Here is a 23,023-nt window from a genome sequence, read left to right as displayed (position 1 = left end):
GAGAACAGGATTTTTCTGGGTAGCTTATAGCATTTTTTAGCGAATAGTTTCAATTTATTTGTATTTATTTTTGTAGATCTGACATTTAGTATAACCTTTTGCACCCATGCAAAGCTCCACTGTTTTTTTCCCATGTCTGCTTCAACTAGAGATTTTTTAATAAGTTCTTCTATTACTCTAAAGCCTCCCTTTCCAGATGCAGATTCACAGTATCGTTTTTAGAGTTGTATCAGTCTCTTGCTCACACATACAGAGGCGCAGCCTTCCTCTCAGGAACAAAGTTATGGGATAGATCAATACTGTCAGGAGCTGTGAAAGTTCGTGACTTACGTTGACAGTTTCTTGCATGAAGAGCATCACCAAAATATCCATCAGCACACCTCTCACAATATTGGCCTGTTGTACCTGGCTTACATATCAGACAAGCACCAGACAAGCTGTCACAGCTGCCAGGAACAGAGAAGTCAAGGTTGTCATTACACTGGCATGGCTGGCATGATCCCCCTGGTATTAGAGGTTGTCCGAAATAGCCTTCTGCACACCTGCGGTAAAAGACATCATCAGTTAGGAGCCTTAAATAATCCTCTCATTAGAAATATTTAATTCTGTTGCCTCCCTAATCACCAAAAATGATTTGATCTTCTCTCAAGTGTGTCTTAAGCATCTTCTTTCTCTCTCCTCTTTTTTTAACAATGCTGTAGATACAGTACCAGCTGAAATCCTGCCAGTTCTGCTAGTAATTAGACTTCAGTGGGAGAAAAATCTTGTCACTGGGACTGAAGGTGAGACAAAGCTTAGCAAGAAATCTCAGTGGCACTCTAGAGGAAGGGGGGTTGGATTAGATGACCTTGAAAGGTCCCTTGCAATTCAATAGTCAAAAAATATGACTATGTTAGATATACTTTGTATTACAGAACATTAGGTATAGATGTTCTGTACTCAATCACCAGCAAGCCTGATGATTTTTTTACCCTCTGCCTTAAAAACTTCTTTAGTTTAGAAAAATACCTTTAGAATGTAATACAGACATAAATTTGTTTACCTAACAAGATCTGTCCTCTGACTTTGACTTCCCCTGATTTACTGCATGGTTAGATTTGCTTAATTAATGGATTTCTAATCTCTGTGTATGGGCAAGTAACAAAAAGACTGCTCATTAGCACAGGAACTATGTTGTTGTGTACTCTACCTTCCATACTTTAAGAGAATTGTTTGAAAATATCACATCCTTTTCCACCCTGCCCACCTGCAATTTTCCGTGAGTACCATGCAAAGCAGGTTAGTGGATCTGACCTTACACAAGTCTGTATTTAAAGCAAATTTCTACTCCCCTCACAACCTATTTCCTGTTTATAATCTAGTCTGCTTTCCCTTTCTGTTACATTTGTTCACACTTCACAGTAAGAGCAACTTGTAGATAGTGAAGAAAATGAAAAGAAAAATTGCACAGTTCTGGCTAATGAATTTATTCATGTGCCTCTCAGATGAACTCCAATTAGTATAAGGAAAACAGAAAGTACATAAAGCATATTGCACAAAATAATTTTTCCTGCTATTTTAAAGTCTGTTTGAATGGAGTTTTAATGTACAGATATCCTCTACTTTGTAGTAGTGCTGGATAGCATGGTCAAGGAAAGGTTTTGTTTATCATCCTAATACAGGAATGCAGAGCTCCCCTATGCTGTCACTCTTGTGTGTGTCAAGTTCATCCTTTTCCTTGCTTCCAGAACATCTCATAAAGCTTTTATCTGGATCCTAAGAAAAGCTGTCTAAACGTGTACTAAATATTATTCAATATCTTCAGCAAAGATCACAAAGATTATAAAAACTGGATAACTGAGAGCAGGGAGGAAAAAATAGTGCGAACTAATAGAGCAGTTTTCCGTAATTTTACACAAAATAGGATTATTTTTCCATTCTCTCAAAACACCCACGATGCAGAACACAGACCAATAATATGTATAAACAGTCCAGTGGTTTGGGTGCATGTAAGCACTCAGGACCATGAGTAAAATTTCCACAATTTAGCCCACTCCTGTAGCACAGTCATCTCTCAAAATCATCTCCTCATAGCAATAAGACATCAAAATCTTTTCATTAGAACAATTCAGGTATTTTATTTTCAGAATCTGTCATAAATGTAGAAATTAATTTTATTTCCTGCAAAGGAAGAGACTATTTTTTCCTTGATGGAGGCTATCTCAGCAATGACAAAAGACTAATTTTTAGCTTAATTTTGCCAAAATAAATTGGCTTTTTTTCAGTGACAATATCTCAGTTACAAAGGCGAAGAATGTATCTTAACATGTTACAATTAATAGCCATATTGTATCAAAACCAGAGAGTATTTGGATAATTTATTCAGTTATCTTAATTTACCTAAACAAGATTACATCTGAAATTAACTCTTTGTTAACCCTTAACTGCTTTGCTGACATACTACTGATGTGTTTTTCATAGATCTGCATCTTTTGGTCCTACTAATCCATTGGACTTCACTTAATGTGTGTTTGTTTTCTTCTTCCACTTTCATTTAGGGGTTAGTTCTGTATTTGACAGCATTCACAGAAATTTACCAAGCAGTTCACAGAAAGAATACTCCAATGATTTGTGTGAAATACACTGCTAATAATTTCCTTCTATTAACAGCAGGAGACCTCGATAACTCGATTGTATTCTCATCAGTTTACACTTTGATAATTACAATTAGAAAAACCCACTACCATCACATAGCCACATTTTACTTATCATAATCTCAAATCCAACTGAAGATGATCCTGAAAGTAGGGGTAAACCAGTTAAAGCTTATAGTAGAACTGTGTACATGAACATCTATGTAAATTCTTCCTCTTTTTCTATCACCTCTTAAGTTTCAGGGGAAGAGAAAAAAATCCACTTTCCTTAGTTCCATCTTTATTTCCTTAAGGACATTCCTACTTCAGCTTCTTTTCTCAGATTCAAAGCATTATATATTTGGGAAGGTTTAGATTGAAAAACACCAGTAAGTATGTGGCATGGAAAATTACTTTTCTGCTTTACACGAAATACATGTAAAAATAGATTTCTTCTAACTACAACCTAATGACACCTCTGAGATTAAAAAATAAACTAAAAAAATAAACTAAAAATAGGAGTAAAAGCAATGAAAAAAAGATTGTGCCCATATTTTTTTTTTTTTCTATTCTCAAATGCAGCTATGTCTGTCAGTGGCACTGCTTTGATTTAGTGTAAGTGGTGCCAAATACAGGGCTACTACTTAAAAATAAGTGTATGAATTTGTACTGGGCCTGGTCAGTATGGAGTTAATATTCCCCATAGCAATCTGTATGGTGCTTTGTGTATACACATATATGCACAGAAATGCAGGCCTATTTTATACATTTCTTTATATTTACCAGGAAAAAAAAGCCCTTGAGACAGAGTTAATTAAGCCTGCAAATCCGAACACTTTTAAGTCTGGAAATACTATTTTTACAGAGCCTTTGAAATTTATGTGCGTTCAACCTGTGCACAAAATCAGGCAAAAGCCCTGTGGAGAAACGGCTTGTGAGCACGCGGTGAGATATCTTAACTCAGGTGCACAGCACAGATGTTATTGTTGTGTGACCAACTATAAATCTTGCATTTCCTAATGTCAGAATGCCTGCCTCTGCAAGCTGCAGACGTTCTTGTGTAACACATTTTTTGTACCAAATCTCCTGAAATGTTTGACCCTTTTCCCATCAGTACTGCACCACAGAGTCGCTGCTCTGGCACTAGTGGAAGAATTTTAAGAATTTTATTTGCTACAATGAGCAGCAGTTTGAAGCCACAGTACTCATGAGAGGCTGTGGATGGAGGCACTCTGTGCTAGGCGTCAAGACTGGGGGAGGTGGGGACAAGAAAGGACATGGGTCAGCTCACCCTTCTCCTCACACATGAGGGACACTGACCCTCCTTGTAGGAGAAAAAAGTCACTGGATCCATGCACATAAATCATGGAGTCCTACAGGAAAAGCTAGACTCATCTATTTTGTTTCTTTTCCCTAGCAAGACTGCATTTGGAAAATGGATATCATCATCATGTAAATGTGTTGGGCTAAAAAGACAACCTTTTGCCTCATACATCCTTTCTAGGAAGTTAAGAGAATGTCCATGCTAACTCATATGCCTTTGGAAAAGTGAGCAAGTGAGCAAAGAAAAAAAACATAAGTCTAATTTGTTAGGGAAAAACATTACATGGGAAAGCTGAGCCCTCTCTATCATTATAGATATATGATAACTCCCAATACAGTTTATATCTGCAATTATTTTGATGGTGTTATGAACTGGACCCTTTAGAATATTAAGCAATTATGGCACCATTTTCCTGAGATTTTCAATGAAAAACATAGCAATTTTTTTTTTTTGACATTTTACAAATCAGACAGATACATGTACCTCCCTAGGGGACAGAGGGTATATTTTTAGGCTGAATAAGTACAGTGCTGCACACTCTCACTTCATGATACTTAGTATGTCATGATAATTTAGCATTGTTCAGCTAATGAATCACGTGGCTCAGATCACTTGTCACTTTGTAGTTGCTAAAATGAAAGAGATTTTAATGTAAACTCTCTCAGCAATTATACAACCACTGCTAATAGCAAAATGCAACATGCTTTCTCCTGATCATTATTATTGACAGCTGCAGACATTTTAAAACAACTTGCTACAATTAAAAGCAAATAGTTCTGTGAGCTTTGGAATTAATGGCCTAATTTCCAGTGGATTTATATCTCATGGCTACAAGGCTAAGGGCTGATTATTTGCTGCAGGATGTTGCTACTCAGCTGGGAGTAATCCCTCAGGCTACAGCAGCACCTTTACCTTTTCCTGTGAAAGTTTTCTTATGGGCAGAATATTTAGCAATCTCTCTTGTTCTCTCTCTATCTTTTTAATCAGGTGTGAGTTCACACAGTATTCTTCCTCTTAGCTATGATATGTCCTGATTTATTAACCTCTATTCAGCCACTTTTCATAAAACCTTCGGGAACAATTACCATCTTTGAGGCCTCCTACCTTCTGCCAAATTTGGTTGAAATTGACCAACCAGTGCAGACACTTCGCAGACAGCCAGAGAGACATGCACAAAAAGATCACAGGGGCCTCATTTCCTTAGGAGATCAGGCTAAAATCCAATTTAGCCATTTATTCAGACTCTGTCCTACTGCATCTACAGCCTGTGCTCTGCTCAGACACAGCACTTGTTGCTAATGGAAGCTGTCAATGACCCTGCATTGACAAACTGCCACCAAAGTGCTCTTGATGTCATTTATTCCTGCCGTCATTAACTTCACAGCCCACTAGCTGAAAGAAGGTGATGACTTCCCAGACAGACAGGAAAAGACAGGCAGAAATAGCAGCAGCAGGAGCAGACTCGGTGATGATGGGTGGAAACAGGTGACAGCCTGCACTCTCACTTCAGGACAGATATAGCACAACAGGGGATTTAAAAGGAAGTAGTTGTAAATTGGAAAGAGGGGACTACAGGGAGATTCACAGTGTATGGTCAGGTTTCTGCTTTTCTGGTTGTCTCTTGCTCTTGGTTTATTCCTACTTCTTCTCATCCCAGCCTGAATATTTTAAGTTTTCATTCGGAAGCCTTACCTTTTTTTAGGGTTTGCCTTGAGAAATCCTTCAAGCAGCTCATGGAAGTGTCAAATGGCAAGAGCCTACTAACACAAGGGCCAGGTTTCCATGCCCCTTGACTGTCTAGGAAGGTGTTACACAGTTATCTGGCTCCCCAAGCCCCTCTTAAAAAGGTGTCATTGGCAGGGTCACAGAGGACTGAGATCTTGGGGACAAAGCCAATAATGATTCATCATGACCTCCAAACAGCTAGCAGAGGTCCCCTGGCACACTAACTGCTCCTGAAATCTGTTCCATCCATGTGAAATCCCAAGGGACCAAAGGCATGTAGACACAGTGGTGATATCCCTCGCCTGTGTGGTCTCACCTCCTTTGGATGGGGGTTCCTGGGAGCTTAGCACTAGCACTCACACTAACTCTTTGTTACATTTAAATTCTCCACATGATCCTTGCAGCATAATGCCTTTGTAAAGCCAGCAATAAGTGTAGAAAATACGTATTGAACTTTTTTATGTATTTGACATAGAAGAGTTATCTTTTTTTGTCATTAAAGCCCAGTTTGTTCCACTTGCTAAATAAAGACTGCAACAGAAAATGAGAAGCAACAAAAATGCAAAATATTCTTTAAAAAAATAATAAAAATATACAAATAACTTATTAGAAGAGCTGTATTTTCACTGCATAATAACTTCTCTAAGTGAAGCATCAGTAATTTACTGCATATTTGAATCACCATGCTCTAAACATTCAAATGACAAAAGAGACAAAAGCTTTATAAAAATCTCAGAAGAGTGACAGAAAAGCTAGAAGAGACTTTTTAAACAAAGACCCTTATTTATCAAGAATTCCAAGAAGCTTCTTGGAAACCTCACATTTTACCATAAAACAATAAAACAAGCATAAGAAAAATACAAATTCATAGATCCAATATCAGAGGAAAATACACAGGAATTTTTTCAGTGAGTTTCAGAAGAGGAATGGGGATGAGAAGGGGAGGCAATAAAAAGCAGAATAGCTCCATGTGATCAATACTTTTGTTTCAGGTCTCATATGACTTAAAGCATGGTGCCTGCTTACCTTTCACAGCGTGGTCCCACATAGCCAGCTGGGCATTCATCACACATTAATCCACGATGTCGGTCAAAATGACACGTTGGGCTAAAGCTGTGTTGTTGATATTGAGAAAGAAGAGGGACAAGGAAGAAACATAAAGAAAACATGGTTAGCAGCATAGCTCTCTTCCCACTTCAGAGATTGTTAATTTGCAAAACAGTGCCCAGGAAAAGTGATTCTGGTCTAGGACATGGGGCTTAAGTTTGACTCCAGCAAATTGAATTTGGAATGACTCTGCTATTTCTGTGACACTGAATATAGAGCAGCGGATGGCAGCATCCCAATAGCCTGTTATTACAGGACTTGAGCCTGCCAGTGAGAGGTCTGGATACCATTAAAAAGGCAGGAATGTACAGCTGTTTGTTTGTGCCCCTGAGGGACTGGCAAAACAATCTGTGCCATAACTGGCCCCTATATAAATCTTTCTGAAGGACAACCGATTAAAAGCTCAGTTAACTTTGTGTATAGTCAGCTGTGAAAAGAACCCAATGAACAAGACAGGGGAGGGGCAAAATGGGAAATATCTGGTACAGCTTCCCAGGGAGCGTACTTGAGTTAATCGAGTGCCAATGACCTCAAGCAACAGGCCACACAGGCATGTTGAAGTTTAAGAATAACTTGCAGACTAGAAAGCTTTACCTCTTTGTTATACTCTAATTATTTTTGGCTGGTTTGGTTTTTTGGGGTTTTTTTGTCTCTTTTTGTAAATAAGGATACTGTAGCCATTTGCAAGCTCCACATCTCAATGCCTGTGTTTAACTCTGAATTGTGTTCCTTCACTTTTAGCATTTTGCTTTCCATAATCTTTCTCCCTTAACACACTTTTCTGAAGAAACTTTCTGACACACTAAAGGATACTACACAGAAGAAGAGGTAATATTTTCTTCTGTAATTCTGTAATGATTATTAGAGACAGAGACATACAAGCATCTTTATAAAGCCTCATCTAAATAATGGTAATCAATTCTGATTGACTAAATAGAAAAGTAGAAAAAGAAAAAAAAATAAAAGAATGTGAGTAGGTGCATAGCAGGGTGACCATTCAAAGGGGAAAACAAAGCACTTATGTGAAAAAAAGATGCTAAATTATCTTTTATAACCTAGGAAAATAGAATTTGAGAAGCAGTAGAATTGCTCCAATAAAGACAGCAGAAGGAAGGTATATTCAAGGTAGCAGTGCATGCTACAATAATAACAAATAGACATAATCTGACCTTGGATATATTAAAGCAGGGTATATCATGACAGTTTCTGGAAAGTAACAGGCCCAGGGAGGACAGAAAAGCTTAAGTAGCATCATTTAATGTGATTAGCTTCTGGTGACTAGACCCCACTTCTCTGGAGTCATCCATCCTGTGATCTGTCTCAGTTATTCTTTATTCTGTGTTATCTCACAAATATAAGAGATCAATAAGAAAAATGTGGGATGGTAAGGTCCAATAAATATAGAGAGGTGCTGGGATTTTTCTCTTTTCTATAAGGATATGTTAGTGTTATTTTGCAATGTCATTTACTTAATAATAGATTGACAAATGTATGAAGAGTCAGTAATTGTTCATTTTGTTCTTTAAAAGCAATGAAGGCACACATTATTTTTTAATATAATCAGCAGCACCTGATTTCAAGTAAGTTCCTGGTTGTCAGTCCCAACCTCACTCTTTCTAAGAGCTTCATGGGAAATTTTGTGGAGATGCTATCACAGCTCTTTACAGCACTGTAAAAAATTAACTGTACTAAAGTTCCACCAAGAGCTCTGAACTTAACTGCCTACATTTTAAATATAATAATAATAGTAATTGTAAGGATGATAATAATGATAATATACTTATCATTGCTAAGCAATAATGATGAATAGTAGCATTTCCATGTTTTAAGGATTATGCTCAGACCTTGCCTCCTTGATTCTTTCTGTGACTTATTAGTTGGACCACATTTCAACACTAAACATTAATATATTGAGAAATTCCCATCTGCGTGCTGTAAAGGAAATATATGATAGCAGGCTGAGAAAAGATTATTCTTCCTGATTATTGAGAATCTCATTACTCACTAATGCTAAACACTAATGAACTGTGACTATTGATTTGTCAAAACAAGGTTCAAAAAATTGTAGTCTCCCTCTTGATTTCTCATTGCTTTTTACAGTTTTCCCTTATGGTAATGACACTAATACGAGTCAGGACACAGGACAAGTATGAATACACAGTATGGGAATGCATGTGGTAAGTCTGTGTTGGGAGACAGGGCATCCTAAAAGCTTCCTAGTGTGTTATAGAAAACATCCCCTGACAATATGCTTGTGATTTTATCTAATTCTCCAAGAAAAAATTAAAATTCTGAGATCAACCCAAATTCTTAGTTCATGTACTGTGAATTTACTCCCAACCTTCCCAGGGCAAATGAGAGATGTTCTGTCTCCCATTTCCAGTGATAAAGCATTCCTGTCAAAGTCTTCTCTACTTGTATTAAATTCCCATATTAAATTTATGTCTACATCAAGAGCAGAAATTATCCCAAACATCTGTATTTTTTAGAAATTATGGGGGGAAAAAATAATTTCCTTTGAAAATGCTTGAGGACTAAGAATGTTCAAACAGTTTTTAAGAGTGGTTTATTTACAAGACGACATAGGATGAAGGAGTCATGTGTTCATTGCAAAGACCATTTATAACATGGCTATTGATTTCATCTGCATCACATAAGCACATATATGAAGATACATGCAAAAAGAAGAAAATACAACCCAGGATGTAGAAAACAAGCTTAGACAACTTAATTTTTGTTTCCTGATTTGGCCAATTGCTCTTTTCTGACATATGGCAAGCCATTTATGACTGTTGTGCTTCAGAAGGCACATGACTGGCTTCAGTGACTGCATATGGAAACTCCTGCCATTAGGAAACAGGAAAGGGAATTAGCAGCAGCTAAATGCACTGAAGTCAACAACAGAACACAACCACCACATCATTTCTACATGCCACTTTATGTGGCTTTGCAAAGAAAGAGTCAAGTGCTGTGACAACAGTGAAGGGAACCACTATAAGCATCATAAAATAAATGTGACACTGCCGTAAAATATAAAACTTATTTCTTAATAGAAATATATGTCACAGGCTCATATTGTCACATGGACAATATTCTCTATGCAGTGAGAAATTAGGTATTAAGCTTAGAAACCTACAAATGTCCTGTCATATCATGTTAGGAATTAAATACTTCAGGAATTAAAATCTATACACAGCTATTTATAATAATTTGTACACACAATTAGTCACTTTTTCAGTTACTCAGAAAGAACATGACATATACTACATCTGCACAGTGACATGAACTTGGCAAAAGTTTATTTTTCACATGAATGTATCTGAACTGTTTGCAAATATTATCCCTTGCACAACAAACTCATTGGCAACTAATATTTTAAAAGCCTTCAAGTAACACATTAAATCTTTAAAACCTCTTTTTTCTTCATAAACGAATTTAATAATTGGTCTAGACTGTAACATCATTAGAGCTTGAACCTTATAGTGAGTTCTACAAAGCTAAACTTTGTAGACTTCAGGACCCACACAGTTTCACAGTTCAAAGAACATTTATATTGCATGTTTGTTCTGTTCCTGTTATTTTTTTCAAAAAACCTAAACATTAAAAAGGGGACTGTTAACTTCAAAATAGGAAAGTAAAGCACCCAGAACTATAACAATTACGTAATGGAGGTCTCCAGGCACTTTGCCAGTCATAACCTAAATTTAATCTATTTGACTTGGTTTGTTGCATGTCTGTGCAAGACAGAAATGTGATAGTGTTTTTCCTTCTTTGTCACACGAAGTGTGACACAGTGTTCTCAAACAAGAGAAAGATAATTGATTACTGAGGCAAGGAAATACCAGGTAATGAGAATGTCAGCAGAACCATGCCTGAGCAGCAGATATAATAAACTCATATATATCTATATCTATATATCTATATATCTATATCTATATATATATGTATATGTGTATATATATATCTATCTAATAAAACCATCTCAAGAGCTGTGTTATCAGGAAGGCAGGCTCCCATGCTACAATCCCCTGGAATTTCCACTCATAAGTGCTTAGACTATTTCTGCTCTGATCAGTGCAATTTTAATAGGATACAATTCCACACACAAAATTCAGAACGGTTTTGTTCAGGTACATCATGTAAAATGCTTTTGGTACTATTATTTTCCAGGCACTGTCTGTGACAAAACCAATGAAAAAATGTTCAAGCCACTTGGTCTATTAAGTTAAGCGATAGAGTAGCACAGACAAGCTTTTGTAATGAAGGAAATTTTGGTTCTTAGATCAGAATTTTGAATAACTTTTCACTTCTATTGTTATTTAATAAAACAAATGTACAATATTTTTTCTGAGATATGCTGAAAAAATATTTTCACTTATAATATCTAGGGATGAATTCAAATTCCAAATGAATCAAATAATGTAGACTGGAAGAAAGGGAAAAGTAAAAACAGAAAAAACACACATCAAATCTGCAAATTCAGCTTTAAAACTAGAAACAGCTACGCTTAAGGAGGACAGAAAAGCAAATGCTAGTAATTAATTTGAAAAGCAGTCATCCAAATTCTGTGTTGTTCTTTCTACCTTGTTCTCATCCAGTTTTTTCTTCATCTGCCTAGTTAAGCACTCTGTACAATCATAAAAATAAAAGTTTATATTGCAGAATATATTATTTGATTGAAAGGAAAAAGCATACATGTAAAAATATAAATTAAGAAATTATGCAATTTACTAAGGGGAAAAGTGAAATATGCAATGAATATGCAACTTACTTGTTAGAAGGTATATTTAGGGGGCAAGCACACAACTGACAGTCTTCAGCTGTCCCCTTAGTTGCATCACCATAGAAGCCAGGCAGGCATCTATCACAATATGCACCACCTGTGTTGTGTTTGCAGTTCTAAACAGAAGATGTAAAGTACAAATTGACAATTAGACAACTTGCATATGGAAAAAGGTCTGCAACATTTATCCCTATTTTCTGCTGCTTGTTGAGAAACAGTTCTGCAGGTTAGCTGTCACAATCAGCGCTTTGTTATGTTCTTGTGGATAGCTTTTTTCCATGTAAAACAAAAAGAATATTTAACAGAAAACCTTTACATTTACACCACACTACAGCTGTATTATTGTTTTAGCTTGTTTAAAGGAAACCAAATTTCAAAGCAGCATAAGACAGGTTTAGTAATGCAGTCTTGCAATAGGCCATATTTTGCGACAGTTTTCAGATGCTGATTCAAAAAATATAATGCAGACAATGTAATTTTTAAAAACTAATTATTACTTTTGACATATATGTGCATTAGTTCATTTTACAAGGCATATGGCTATCAGTATTTGTAAACAGTAGCAAAGCCTGAATTACTTAATTCTTACTTCCTAGAATAGAATCCAGCCTCTATTTCGTGAGTAGAAGGAAGAACAAGTATACCATGTATAGGGTGCTATCCAACAGTTTGTGTTCATCTATGTGACTGCATAATAGGAGAGAAATTAGCTGAGCATATGAAACATGCAGTATAAAAATGGCAGTACTACATTTGCATCTTTGTATATAGCTGTTGGCTGATCTCAAATTAAAGAATCTTTCAGCAGAATGGAAATCGGTCCTGAGAGAAAAAGCTTCTCATAATGTTTTGTAAGAACCAAGTTTTCAAGAGTAATTACCCTTTCTATTCTTCTTCCCTCTCACCACATAGAATCTAGAAATTCTATGTAATTTCACAGAATCCATAATAGATTCAGAAAATTACTTTTCTGGCTTTCTCTCTTTCCTTTCTTTGCCCCACACTACTAGCACACCACACTATTCCTTTTACTGCTATTTCCCACAAGATATTTCCCTCAAGTGTAGCCCTTTCACAATGCAGAAACAAAGAAAGCAGTAGGAATGGTTTTGAATGTTAAATGCCATATTGACGTGCTTGGTACGGACTGAAAAAAGGACTGAAAAAGCCTATGTCAACTTCAAAAGGCCAAAATGAAAGCCATGACAGAGATTTTTGTTAATGGGGTACGTTCTGCTGTGTTTTAGACTATGGGCCAGATCAAATCTAGAATGTTCCACCCAAGCAACACCTTAAGAACTCTGGAGGTTTGTTTTTGTTTGTTTTTTGGTTTTCTTTTTAAGCGCTTTCAAACCTAAGATTTAATTTAAAATAGTTTTTTAAGAACACTTTAAAATTGTTTTATCATTTTAGTAAGTCACGCATATGGTACTGATTGCTATTTAACAGCCTTCCTGTCTGGAAGACATAATTTATCCTCAATAAAGAAACAGACAGTATTCTAAGGAACACTGATTCCTTTTTCACAGCTTTCCAGGATTGCAATGATTTGTACAAAGATTTTTTGCACTGTGCTCTGCACCGGGGCAGCTGAAAAACACAATGCCCTTTTTAGTCATGAGTGCACTGCCATCAAAAGCATTTGCCTCCAGAAATACTGTTTGTTGTTTTAAAGGGTGAATTCTTATTGCTAGTGCACACAATCAGCATATATTTGAAATGAAAACCTCAATCAACAATACTATATTTTGACATAATTTGTAGATTGTGAGCTAATACCAAATTACTGAAACACTTCATCAATTAAAATTACAGCTTTAGAACAGCCAGATGGGTTAAAATCAACTTCCATAAGTTAACTAATCCATTTGTTTGGTATTTCAAGCATTGACATTCAAAAAGAATCTACCAGCCATACCAAAAAAGTAGCCAGGAACAATATGCTTTTAAAAGAAGATGTGACAAAGATAATTTAAGTGTTTCAAAAGAAAAATCCTCTGCAATTCAACTTTTTAAAGACATCGTGTCAAATTATTTGTACTTTTTCTGAAAAATAATGGATTCATCTTTTGTGATAAGTTTAGCTTTAAATATCCTCAGACATATCTTAACAGTTTTGAAGAATATGAACAGTTTATATGTCAAGGATGTTATTAAAGTGAGAGAAGCTAATACTCTACATCTCTTGCTGAGTTGTATTTGCAGGTTCTGCTCTTTTAAAGTGAAACACCTGAAACCTTCCATTTTGTAGGAAAATATTTCTTGTTACAAAGACCTGACCACCTTCACTCTGACAAAGTACTTTCTGGCACTTTAACATCAGTCATTTCCATGTACTGTGTCTACTCCTACTCAATCCAGTCTTGTGTTTAATTCCTCACAATCACAGAATGATAGAATGTCCACACCTGGTAGGATCATCAGGTCTAACTCCTGTCCCTGTGTAGGGCTCCCCAGGAGTCACACCATGTGCCTGAGAGTGTTGTCCAAACATCTCTTGAGTTCTGTCAAGGGTGCTGTGACCACTTCTCTGGGGAGCCTGTTCCAGTGCCCAATAAACCTCTGAGTGAAGAACCTTTTTCTAATACCCAACCTACGCCTTTCCTGACACAACTCCATGCCATTCATTTGAGTCCTGTCACTGGTCACCACAGAGAAGAGATCCGTGCCTGCCCCTCGTCTTCCCCTGAAGAGAAGTTGTACCTGCCATGAGGTTCTACCCCCAGTCTCCTCCAGGCTGAACAGATCAATTGATTTCAGCCACTCATCATATGCCTTCCCCTCAATGCCCTTCACCATCTTTGTAGTCCTCCTTTGGACACTCTCTAATAGCTTAATGTCCTTTTTATGTTGTGGCACTGCAAGTGCCACACAATATTCAAGATGAAGCTGCCCCAGCTCAGAGCAGAGCAGGACAGTCCCCTCCCTTGCCCAGCTGGCCATACTGATGCCCCGCAGGACAGGGTTGGCCCTCCTGGCTGCCAGGGCACTGCTGGCTCATGTTCAATTTGTCATGGGCCAGGACCCTGAGGTCCCTTTCCACAGCAGTTTTCCACCCTCTCAATCCCCAGTCTGTACATACATCCAGGGTTGTCCCATCTCATGTACAGAATCCAGCACTTTTCTTTGTCAAGCTTCATTTGGTTGGTGATTGCTCATCTCACCAATTTCTCTGGGTCTCTCTGCAGGTCCTCTCTGCCCTCAAGGGTGTCAATAGTTTCACCCAGTTCTGTAACACTGGCAAACTTACATAGTACTCTTTTGAGTTCTGCATCCAAGTTGGTAAGAAGGTGTTGAAGAGCACAGGGCTGAGGATGGAGCCCTGTGGAACCCCACTAGAGACACACTGCCAGGCTGATGTCACCCCATCCACTACAACCCTCTGTGCCTGATCCATGAGCCAGCTGCTCACCTATCTCATGACATGTTTATCCAGCTGTGTGCTGGACATTTTGCCCAGAAGGATCCTGTGAGGCAGTATGAAAAGCTTTACTGAAATCCAGAAAGATTACATCAACTGGCTGCCCCTAATCACCTAGATGGGTTACCTTGTCATAAAAGAAAATGAAATTTGATAAGATGGATTGTCCCCTCATGAAGCCATTCTGGCTGTGACCAATGACTGCACCATCCTTCAGGTGGTTTTCAATACCTCCCAGAAAAATCTCCATAATTTTACCAAACACTGAAATGAGGTTGACAGGCCTACAGTTTCCATGACATCCTTCTTGTCCTTTTTGAAAATTCAAATGTTAGCCAGCTTCCTCTCAACAAGGGCCTTTCCATATTTCCAAGGCTGTTCTGAAATCATTGAGAGAGGCCTCAGGATGACATCAGCCTGCTCTTGGAGTATTCCTGGATCCCATTAGGACCCATAGACTTATATGTATCCAGTAGATGCCACACTAGTTCAGGTACACTGGGAGTTTATCATGCTCACAGCCATGGTCCGAAGGCACTGGGACCCCTTTAGCCCATCATCAATACTGGAGACAAAGGCAGCGAAAGAATTAAATATCTCTGCCTTGCCTATATCCCTGTTTGTGAGGGGACTATCTTCCTCTTGTAGGGGGCCAATGTAATTTCTGCACTACCTTTTGCCATTAACTTTTTAAAAAAACTTATTATTGCCCTCCATATTTCCATCTAGCTTCAACTCCAGCTGAGCTTTGACCACATCACTTTTCCCCCTACAGTGGCAAGCAACATTTCTGTACTCCTCCCACATCACCTGACTTTGTTTCCACTGCATGCACCTTCCTTTTTTGCCTTATCTCCAAAAGAAGATCCCTGCTCAGCCAAGCTGGCCTTCTGCCTGTTTGACTTCTGACATTTTGGAATTGCCTGCTCCTGTGCCCTTAGCAGGCAGTGCTTAAAAAGTGACTAGTACTGATGGTCCCCAGCATGTTCAAAAGCAATGAATCAATATTTATATTTAAAAACCAACAAAAAAAATATTTAAAAAAACAAACAAAAAAAGAGAACCCCACATATATGGAACCAAAATCTGAGTGTACCGTACTGTGCATGTTAGTTTATCTGAGAGATAATGATCTTGTGTATCCTACACTTTTCTCCATGAGCCATTTTGGACCTTACAGGACAAAGAACAAAGATTGTGTAGTATGTAGATGCGACCTGATCTGCCTGTTCTCTTCAGTGATGAATAAAACTTCTTGCTAATCTGTCACATTTACAGACCAGTACTTTAAGTACTGAAGTAGACAAGTCCTTCTAAAAATATCAGCACTCATGAAAGATTTGTGCTTTCTTGATATCAATTGGCTGAATCTCAGTTTGAAACTTGCCAAATGTACAGCAATGGTTTTGAACATCATCTGGTTTGAGCAATGTCTAATTATACTGAGATTATTTCCTTAAAGCATGCTTAAGCCTCTGATATCTTAATTTCACATTCATAGGAAAACTGTACCGTTTTTTTTCATGTCATGAGACTGAGTATAAAATAGATCGTGATCAACTTTTCTAACCTTCTCAGTACATTATATCTGCTTTCTTTTTACTCCCGTGTAAATAGAGGTTGTTCCAACACATTGATCTAGTGGTTTGGTTATAGCCATGTTTTTTTTCACAGACTTTGAGGCCAGGAATAATTTTATGTCCAAATACTTATGCTTTCAATTCCAAAATCAATTCAAGACAATGAATTCAGTTGTATCTCACACTATTTTGAATGTATTAATTTTCTGTACCTCTTTTACCTCTGAACATCTTTAAACTTCAGTTAGACAAACTCTGTATAATTAAAACTGTGGGATTTATTTTTGTCCAAAAATTTATGTATGACTCAGACCTTGTTCCCTACAAACTTCCTTGCTGATGTCCTGGAGAGTGTTTTCCACCATTTCCTACTGAGCCAGCTCTCCTTTTTTTGGAAGAAACCAAATGAACTTCTTTATGTCCAATATCAGGGAACCCTAAATTCACAGTGAAAACCACTCCTGCATATGCAGTTCATATGCATATGAACGTGGAAACATTTAGAATAGAATGCTAGTGATGAAAAGAAAACCTTACACAGGGATTATGACAGAGTCCAAGACAGCACATTTGGCATGTTGCTGCCCTTCCTCAGGATACCTGCTACAGAGACAACCAGGGAAGCTGTTAAAAACAGCTAAATAAAGTAAGCCTGGGTGCCTATTTTAGTATATTTCCAAGTTGTCTAGACCAGACAAAGGCATTTTGCCTTTGGAAGCATGAATAAGCTCTTCTAGAATTTTCAAACTACCGTAATGTCAAGATGACACAGACAATTCCCATTCCTGGGTACAATACAAACGTAATCAGGATGTTGCAGAGGCTTTGCATATCTTCACTTGAGCAAGAGCTTGTACTGCATTTAGCTAGGACATATCATTTTGTTTTGGCATATATGAAGATGGGTAAAGACATTTTGTCACTCTGGCGATGAACACTGTCTAAAGCACATGTCCACCAGCACTGACACCAGCCTCATCCTACATGGTATATGCTGTTTATACACAGAGGAATACAGTTTGAAAAGGATGCCACTGGGGACTGCCCATTCAGGGCAATTTGAGCATAACTTTGGGGAGAAAGATCCACCTCCTCTGGGCTTACTAACAGGAACATAGTATCCTTCAATGAATGAAACACCTTGAAATGTGCTTGCTTTTCAGAAGGTTTAGGTTTATCCAACCTCCTAAAGCTACTGTAAATGTGTGTGTGTAATAGTACAAAAGAATATTTCTGAATGTTCCAAATTTCCCTGTGTACCAAAGCACTTATGTATATCACAATGGTAACGAGAACGAGGCATCGTACAGCTCTCTATGGCTGCTGTGGGGATCAAAGGGCTTTGCAGGTTACTGGAAGATATAAGTTAAAATGAGCTTTTTATACAGGTCTGTGTCGAAGCTGATGATTTGAGCTTTTATCATGAGTCAAAAACACAGTTCAGCTTCTTTTCAACTACATTTCAAAGCTAAGGAAGAGCAAAAAGAAGTATCATATCAGTAAATTAGGTGCCTAAATTGTCTGTTGTATTACTGAACAAACACCATGAATAATAATAAGGAGGCCGAAAGGCTGTGTAAACCTCAATAGAAAGAATGCCTTTGATGTGAAACATTTCTCTTTTTCAGCATTCAGACTTCTCTCTCTTTCACTTCAAAAGGCTTATGATCCAAATTGAATAGCAGCATTTAATAGCCTGCATGGATACTAACCGATCTGACTTACAGCACTTTCAAAGTTGTAAGAAAATCCAGAACTGATTTTAAGCTCCCTGTGCGCCTCTTCTCTATAGCCTGATCTAGTGTAAGCTACAGAACACATAAAATACAGAGTGCTTGATAATGTGAATAGATGAAAGTGCGTCTTCAGCTGGTTATTTTCCACTTCCTTGTCAGTGCTGTGTTATCTTACACCAGCACCCTTGAAACATCAGAAGGGGGAGCTCCACGGCCTGAGTCAACAGTTCACATCAGCCAAAAACCACAAAAAGCAATATGCAGCCTACGTGGCCTTCTCTTTTATCCAGGCTGGTGCTACAGACAAAAATAAAGAGGGAAGCTGTGCAGGGACTAAAACTTGAAGACACAGAAGCCAACAACCTCGGAAGTTACATCTGGTTATGTAGCCCTAAGAAAAATAGCCAACAGTTACGGCATATCTTAAACAAGACCCTTCCTTCCTTTTTTCTCCTGTTAATTGATTTTATCCCACATGGGCGTTATAAATATTGTTGCTAGAGAATATGGTCATTAATGCAAAAAAAAAAAAAATTGTCAGGAAACACAAATTCATATTACCCTAGTGATAAACATTTTCACTGAGTATTAAGCGAAAGATTCAAAACATGACTGTCACATCAAACATGTTTTTCATTCTAGGTTCTTCTTTGAGCCTTACAGTATAATTAAATTGAGAATAATTTTAAGCTTCTATTCATGAAAAAGCAATTTGAAAAATCCACTGATCCACACATTAAGGATATCTTGTTTTGCACTGCAATGCAATTAAACATCTTCTGTGAGCAAAACAGGAAGAACAGTAATAATTCTAAGTGCCAAATTATATTGGAAAAAGCCTGAATTTTCATTTTGGCATTTTCCCAGCAGGTTTTTCTTAAGGAAATAAAAGGGAACATTTAGAAACATGCACATTACAGAGTCTGCTTGAAATTCTGCAGGGAAATGAGAGTATATCCCACTAAACTGGCACTGGCTTAAATTGTGCTTCTGCAAGACTAATGCAATTAGACATGTTGTTTCAAGCTTCATGCCATGTCAGACAATATAAAACTAAAAATGCCCTTGAGTCAATCAGAAAAGTATATTCAGCATAATTCACCCATTCCAAAAGGCCACTGAACAGGCAGGAAACAGTGGTGTGCTGGTAGGCTTACTATGGATAATATCACTGATTTAACTGCTGAATTAGTATGTAACTACATAAAAATCTCCGAAGTCTACAAGAAAAAAAAGAATCTGATTTAGCCGATATCACATGGTTTATTATTTTTCTGAAGTACAATTAATTTAGTTTTCTTTCAAGGTTTACTATGAATTTAGAAGAAGGAAGACATTAACAATATCTTCTCATCAAACTTGAACAGAATTTACAAAGTTACCTGCTACATACTATAAATTGAATATACTGCAGGAGACAAATGGGAGGGGAAGATAAATCTTGCATGAAAAAGTTATTCATACATTTGCTGCCTTCTGCATGCCATACCTATTAAAGATATTGTATTTTGGTATGAGGGGATCCTTTACCTCAACATGAAGACCTCTTCTGTTACTCACTGGCTTTCTTCTTGATTATCCCAGGTCTCAGAGGTCACTAATCGAATTGCACAGGTATACTGGATTGATGTTGGCCATGTCCATCGTTTCCTGCAATGACACTTACCAGGCATGCTCCTGTGATGTCATCACACTCATCTGCATGACCAAAGCACGTGCAGGGTGCACAGACTCCTCCAAAGATTGTGCCATTCACACGCCGGTGTCGAGGCCAGCATGACTGCAAGAGAAGTCAGATAAAAACTTAAATCCTCGTTTGAACAGAGGAAGGAATGGGATTTTTAAAAATCCCATTTTTAAAGTTTTGTTGGATTTGATGCTTGCACACACAACAAACATACTTGCCAAATGAATAAAAATACCAACATTTCCCTAGAAAATTCTTCTTTCTGGTGCTGTGGCTGTGCACTGACCTTAGCCTTAGCAGCAGGTGTGAGATTAGAGGAAGCGTTAACTTGATCATTCTTCTGAAATGGTAAAATAAAGCAGAGAAATGAAGAACTGAAATATGACAGCATGAAAGCAAGAGGTACAGACTGAAAAACACCCAGAAGGTGAAATACTGAAGGAGAGAGAAGGAGGAAAAAAACACCCTCAAAACAGCAAAAAATGTTCTCTGAGAAGTTCAGGCACAAAGAGCAATTAAAATACCATTTAGTCTTGTTAGGACTCCAGCAGAAGTCTACACTGATATAAAGCACAGGCTGAAAACAAGGCTATCCTTTTATTTACAAACAGTGCTCCTTAAAGGGTACTAAGTTCCCTTTAAGAAACTGCTCTGATTTTTTAATTTTCTTTTTTAAATGTAAAATTCAAATCAATATTAAATGCATGGCTGGTAATTTTGTAGGTAAAGTGGCACCATACAACTGTGATTCATCAATGAAAATTCAGCTACTCCATTTGCTCATAATAAGATGTCAAGCAGCAGTCTTCTTTACTATATATCTCACAAATGGCTTTATCGTTTTTGCAAACTATCCTTCTACAGTAAGACTGCTCATATGATCCAATAATTTTGCATAAGATAAAATAGCTCATGACAGATTTATAACCTTCAAAACCATCTGGATAATACAAAGAGAAAGTTTTGCACTGACAGAATACTAAAAGTATCATTTAATAAAGAAAATACTTTCCCCTTCACATACACTCTCCAAAAAGGTAATGAACAGACATTTCTTTATAAAAATAAAGGCATCCCTTTTTGTCTTACACTTGGAAAACTTAAGTTATCTAAAGATTAATTGAAATTATTCTTTATAAAAAAATTCCTAAACCTGAGATATTATCCTTATTTTTCCTTCTTTACATTCTTGGTTACACATTCCTAAGGAAACCCTGTAATACAAAAAAAATAAAAATCTAGAGTTATAAAATCCAATACCTAAAAAGAGGTTAAAAGAAATTGCTGTATTTTTCTTTCTGTGGCATGAGATGCAAGTGTTTTCTGCATAAATCTATAGATCTTTTCCCACTTCTGGTGACTGAAAATAATCTCTTGTGCACAGATGCACATGATATTGCTCAAGACAAGGCTCCAAAAGTCACTAATTTTAAGAGCTTAGACATAAAATATCAATAGCAGGGCTCAGAACTAAAATATTACAGATTGAGATCTCAAGAAAAGAAATTATGTAACATTCAACAGTCAGCAAAGTTCTTGATCATCATAGTGATGCAAGTGAAACACAACTTCTGGAGCAGAAGTAAAAGAGAGCAGAGAATGGGAACAAATCTGAGGGAGAAGAGCAATTAGATGTGAAGATGTTGACAAAGGCAAGAAAATTCATGGAGCAAAGTAACTATCTCAAAGGGGTCCAATTGGTATTAGAATTTAAAATTTCATCTGCTTTACCTGTGCTTATGGAATTCTGTGTTCCTACACATACAAAAATGTACAGAATTTTATTTGGCTAGAGACTAGTAAAAATAAATTTCAAATTTATATAATGGAAAACCTTAGAAGAGACAGTATAATTTAAACGGGATTGGTTGTCTTTGGAAGACAGATCACATCAAAACTCATTGCATGAAAATGAGAAAATAATAGCTGCTTTTAGTGTGGCATATATGGCATAGCAGCATCTATGCCAGGCACCACATCATCATTATGCAGTAGACAAACACATACATTAAATTAAATAATGAAGAGAACTGAAAAACTGTACAAAATCAGTAAAAATGGCACTCTGATTGGTTGAAACTGGCAGAAGTAAAGCATTAAACAATACTGAAAGTATTGAGAAGAAGAAACAAAATTGGTATCTTGGGAAAAAAATGAAAGACGTTTTCAATTTCTCTTTCCATACTTTCTTAAATACTGTCTATCTGTAAATCTTGAACATGACCTTTTTTTTTTTTTCTATACTCTATACATAGTTTTACATGCATAAAAACTTTAAATTTGCAGCTCTCTATATATGTGTTTTCTCTTGTGGAGTATGAATCAAATCACTTACAGAGAATGTATCAAATTTCAGGGACTGTTTATGACTGAAAAGAAGGTTTAGCACTGAAGGACATAATGTTGGACAGACAATTTCAGCAACACCAAGACAGGAATTCTACCCAAGCCTTTCAGCTTCTACAACAGAAGTAAATACTGAAATATCTGAAATCAGGGCTTTTCCAATTACTCTCTTGGGTATCATGCTTAAATCTGCATTGGGAGAATAAATGGACAAGTTTTAAAAAGTGTGAAACACAGTGATACTGCATCTGGCATTTTTCTTAAAATAATTTAACAGATAGATAATGGCCAGGCTTTAAAATTATTTCTCAGCAAAGGCAAAAACTATTCTTCTCTAGTTATTTTTCCATCTGTACCATTTTGGAAGTGATAGGAATATCCATTAATTCCTTCAGGCCTTCTTTCTGCAGTAGTTCATCTAGCCCCAGCAACAACCAACCACACTTGGCATGAGACTAGACTCTAAACCCTAAATATCACATATATGCATGAAAATTTTTAAAGAAAAAGAGAGTTGACAAGCAAATGCCTAGAGTGCCTGTGTAAATGGCATATTGTTTGTAGTTTTGTGAAGCAGAGCATCTTGGTGTTTGAAACTATTTCCTTAAAGGCAAAGCTTTTGAAGAGTGTTTTTTTGGCTTTTATTTACCCCAAGCGATGCCCACATGAGGTAGTTAATCATACGTATACTTGTATGAACAC

At 37.0% G+C, this 23,023-nt stretch overlaps 1 protein-coding gene across 4 annotated transcripts in view; it reads right to left on the bottom strand.

Annotated features, from left to right (window-relative positions):
* The window catches only part of LAMA2 (laminin subunit alpha 2), a 336,473-nt gene that overhangs the window by 125,613 nt on the left and 187,837 nt on the right, over positions 1-23,023 (bottom strand). For all 4 annotated transcript variants that reach the window (XM_086877039.1, XM_086877040.1, XM_086877041.1 and 1 more), the window contains exons 16-19: positions 19,955-20,068; positions 11,540-11,667; positions 6,688-6,774; positions 331-542 (exon numbers count right to left, since the gene is read on the bottom strand). In XM_086877039.1, the coding sequence (XP_086733165.1) occupies positions 331-542; positions 6,688-6,774; positions 11,540-11,667; positions 19,955-20,068 (541 nt within the window). The remainder of the gene's footprint in view (positions 1-330; positions 543-6,687; positions 6,775-11,539; positions 11,668-19,954; positions 20,069-23,023) is intronic.

Source organism: Cyanistes caeruleus, chromosome 2 (genome assembly GCF_971803275.1).
Source record: "Cyanistes caeruleus chromosome 2, bCyaCae1.hap1.1, whole genome shotgun sequence".
Lineage (NCBI taxonomy): Eukaryota > Metazoa > Chordata > Aves > Passeriformes > Paridae > Cyanistes > Cyanistes caeruleus.
The sequence above is the reverse complement of the archived record's forward strand: the minus strand, read 5'-3'. Positions and strand labels throughout refer to the sequence as shown.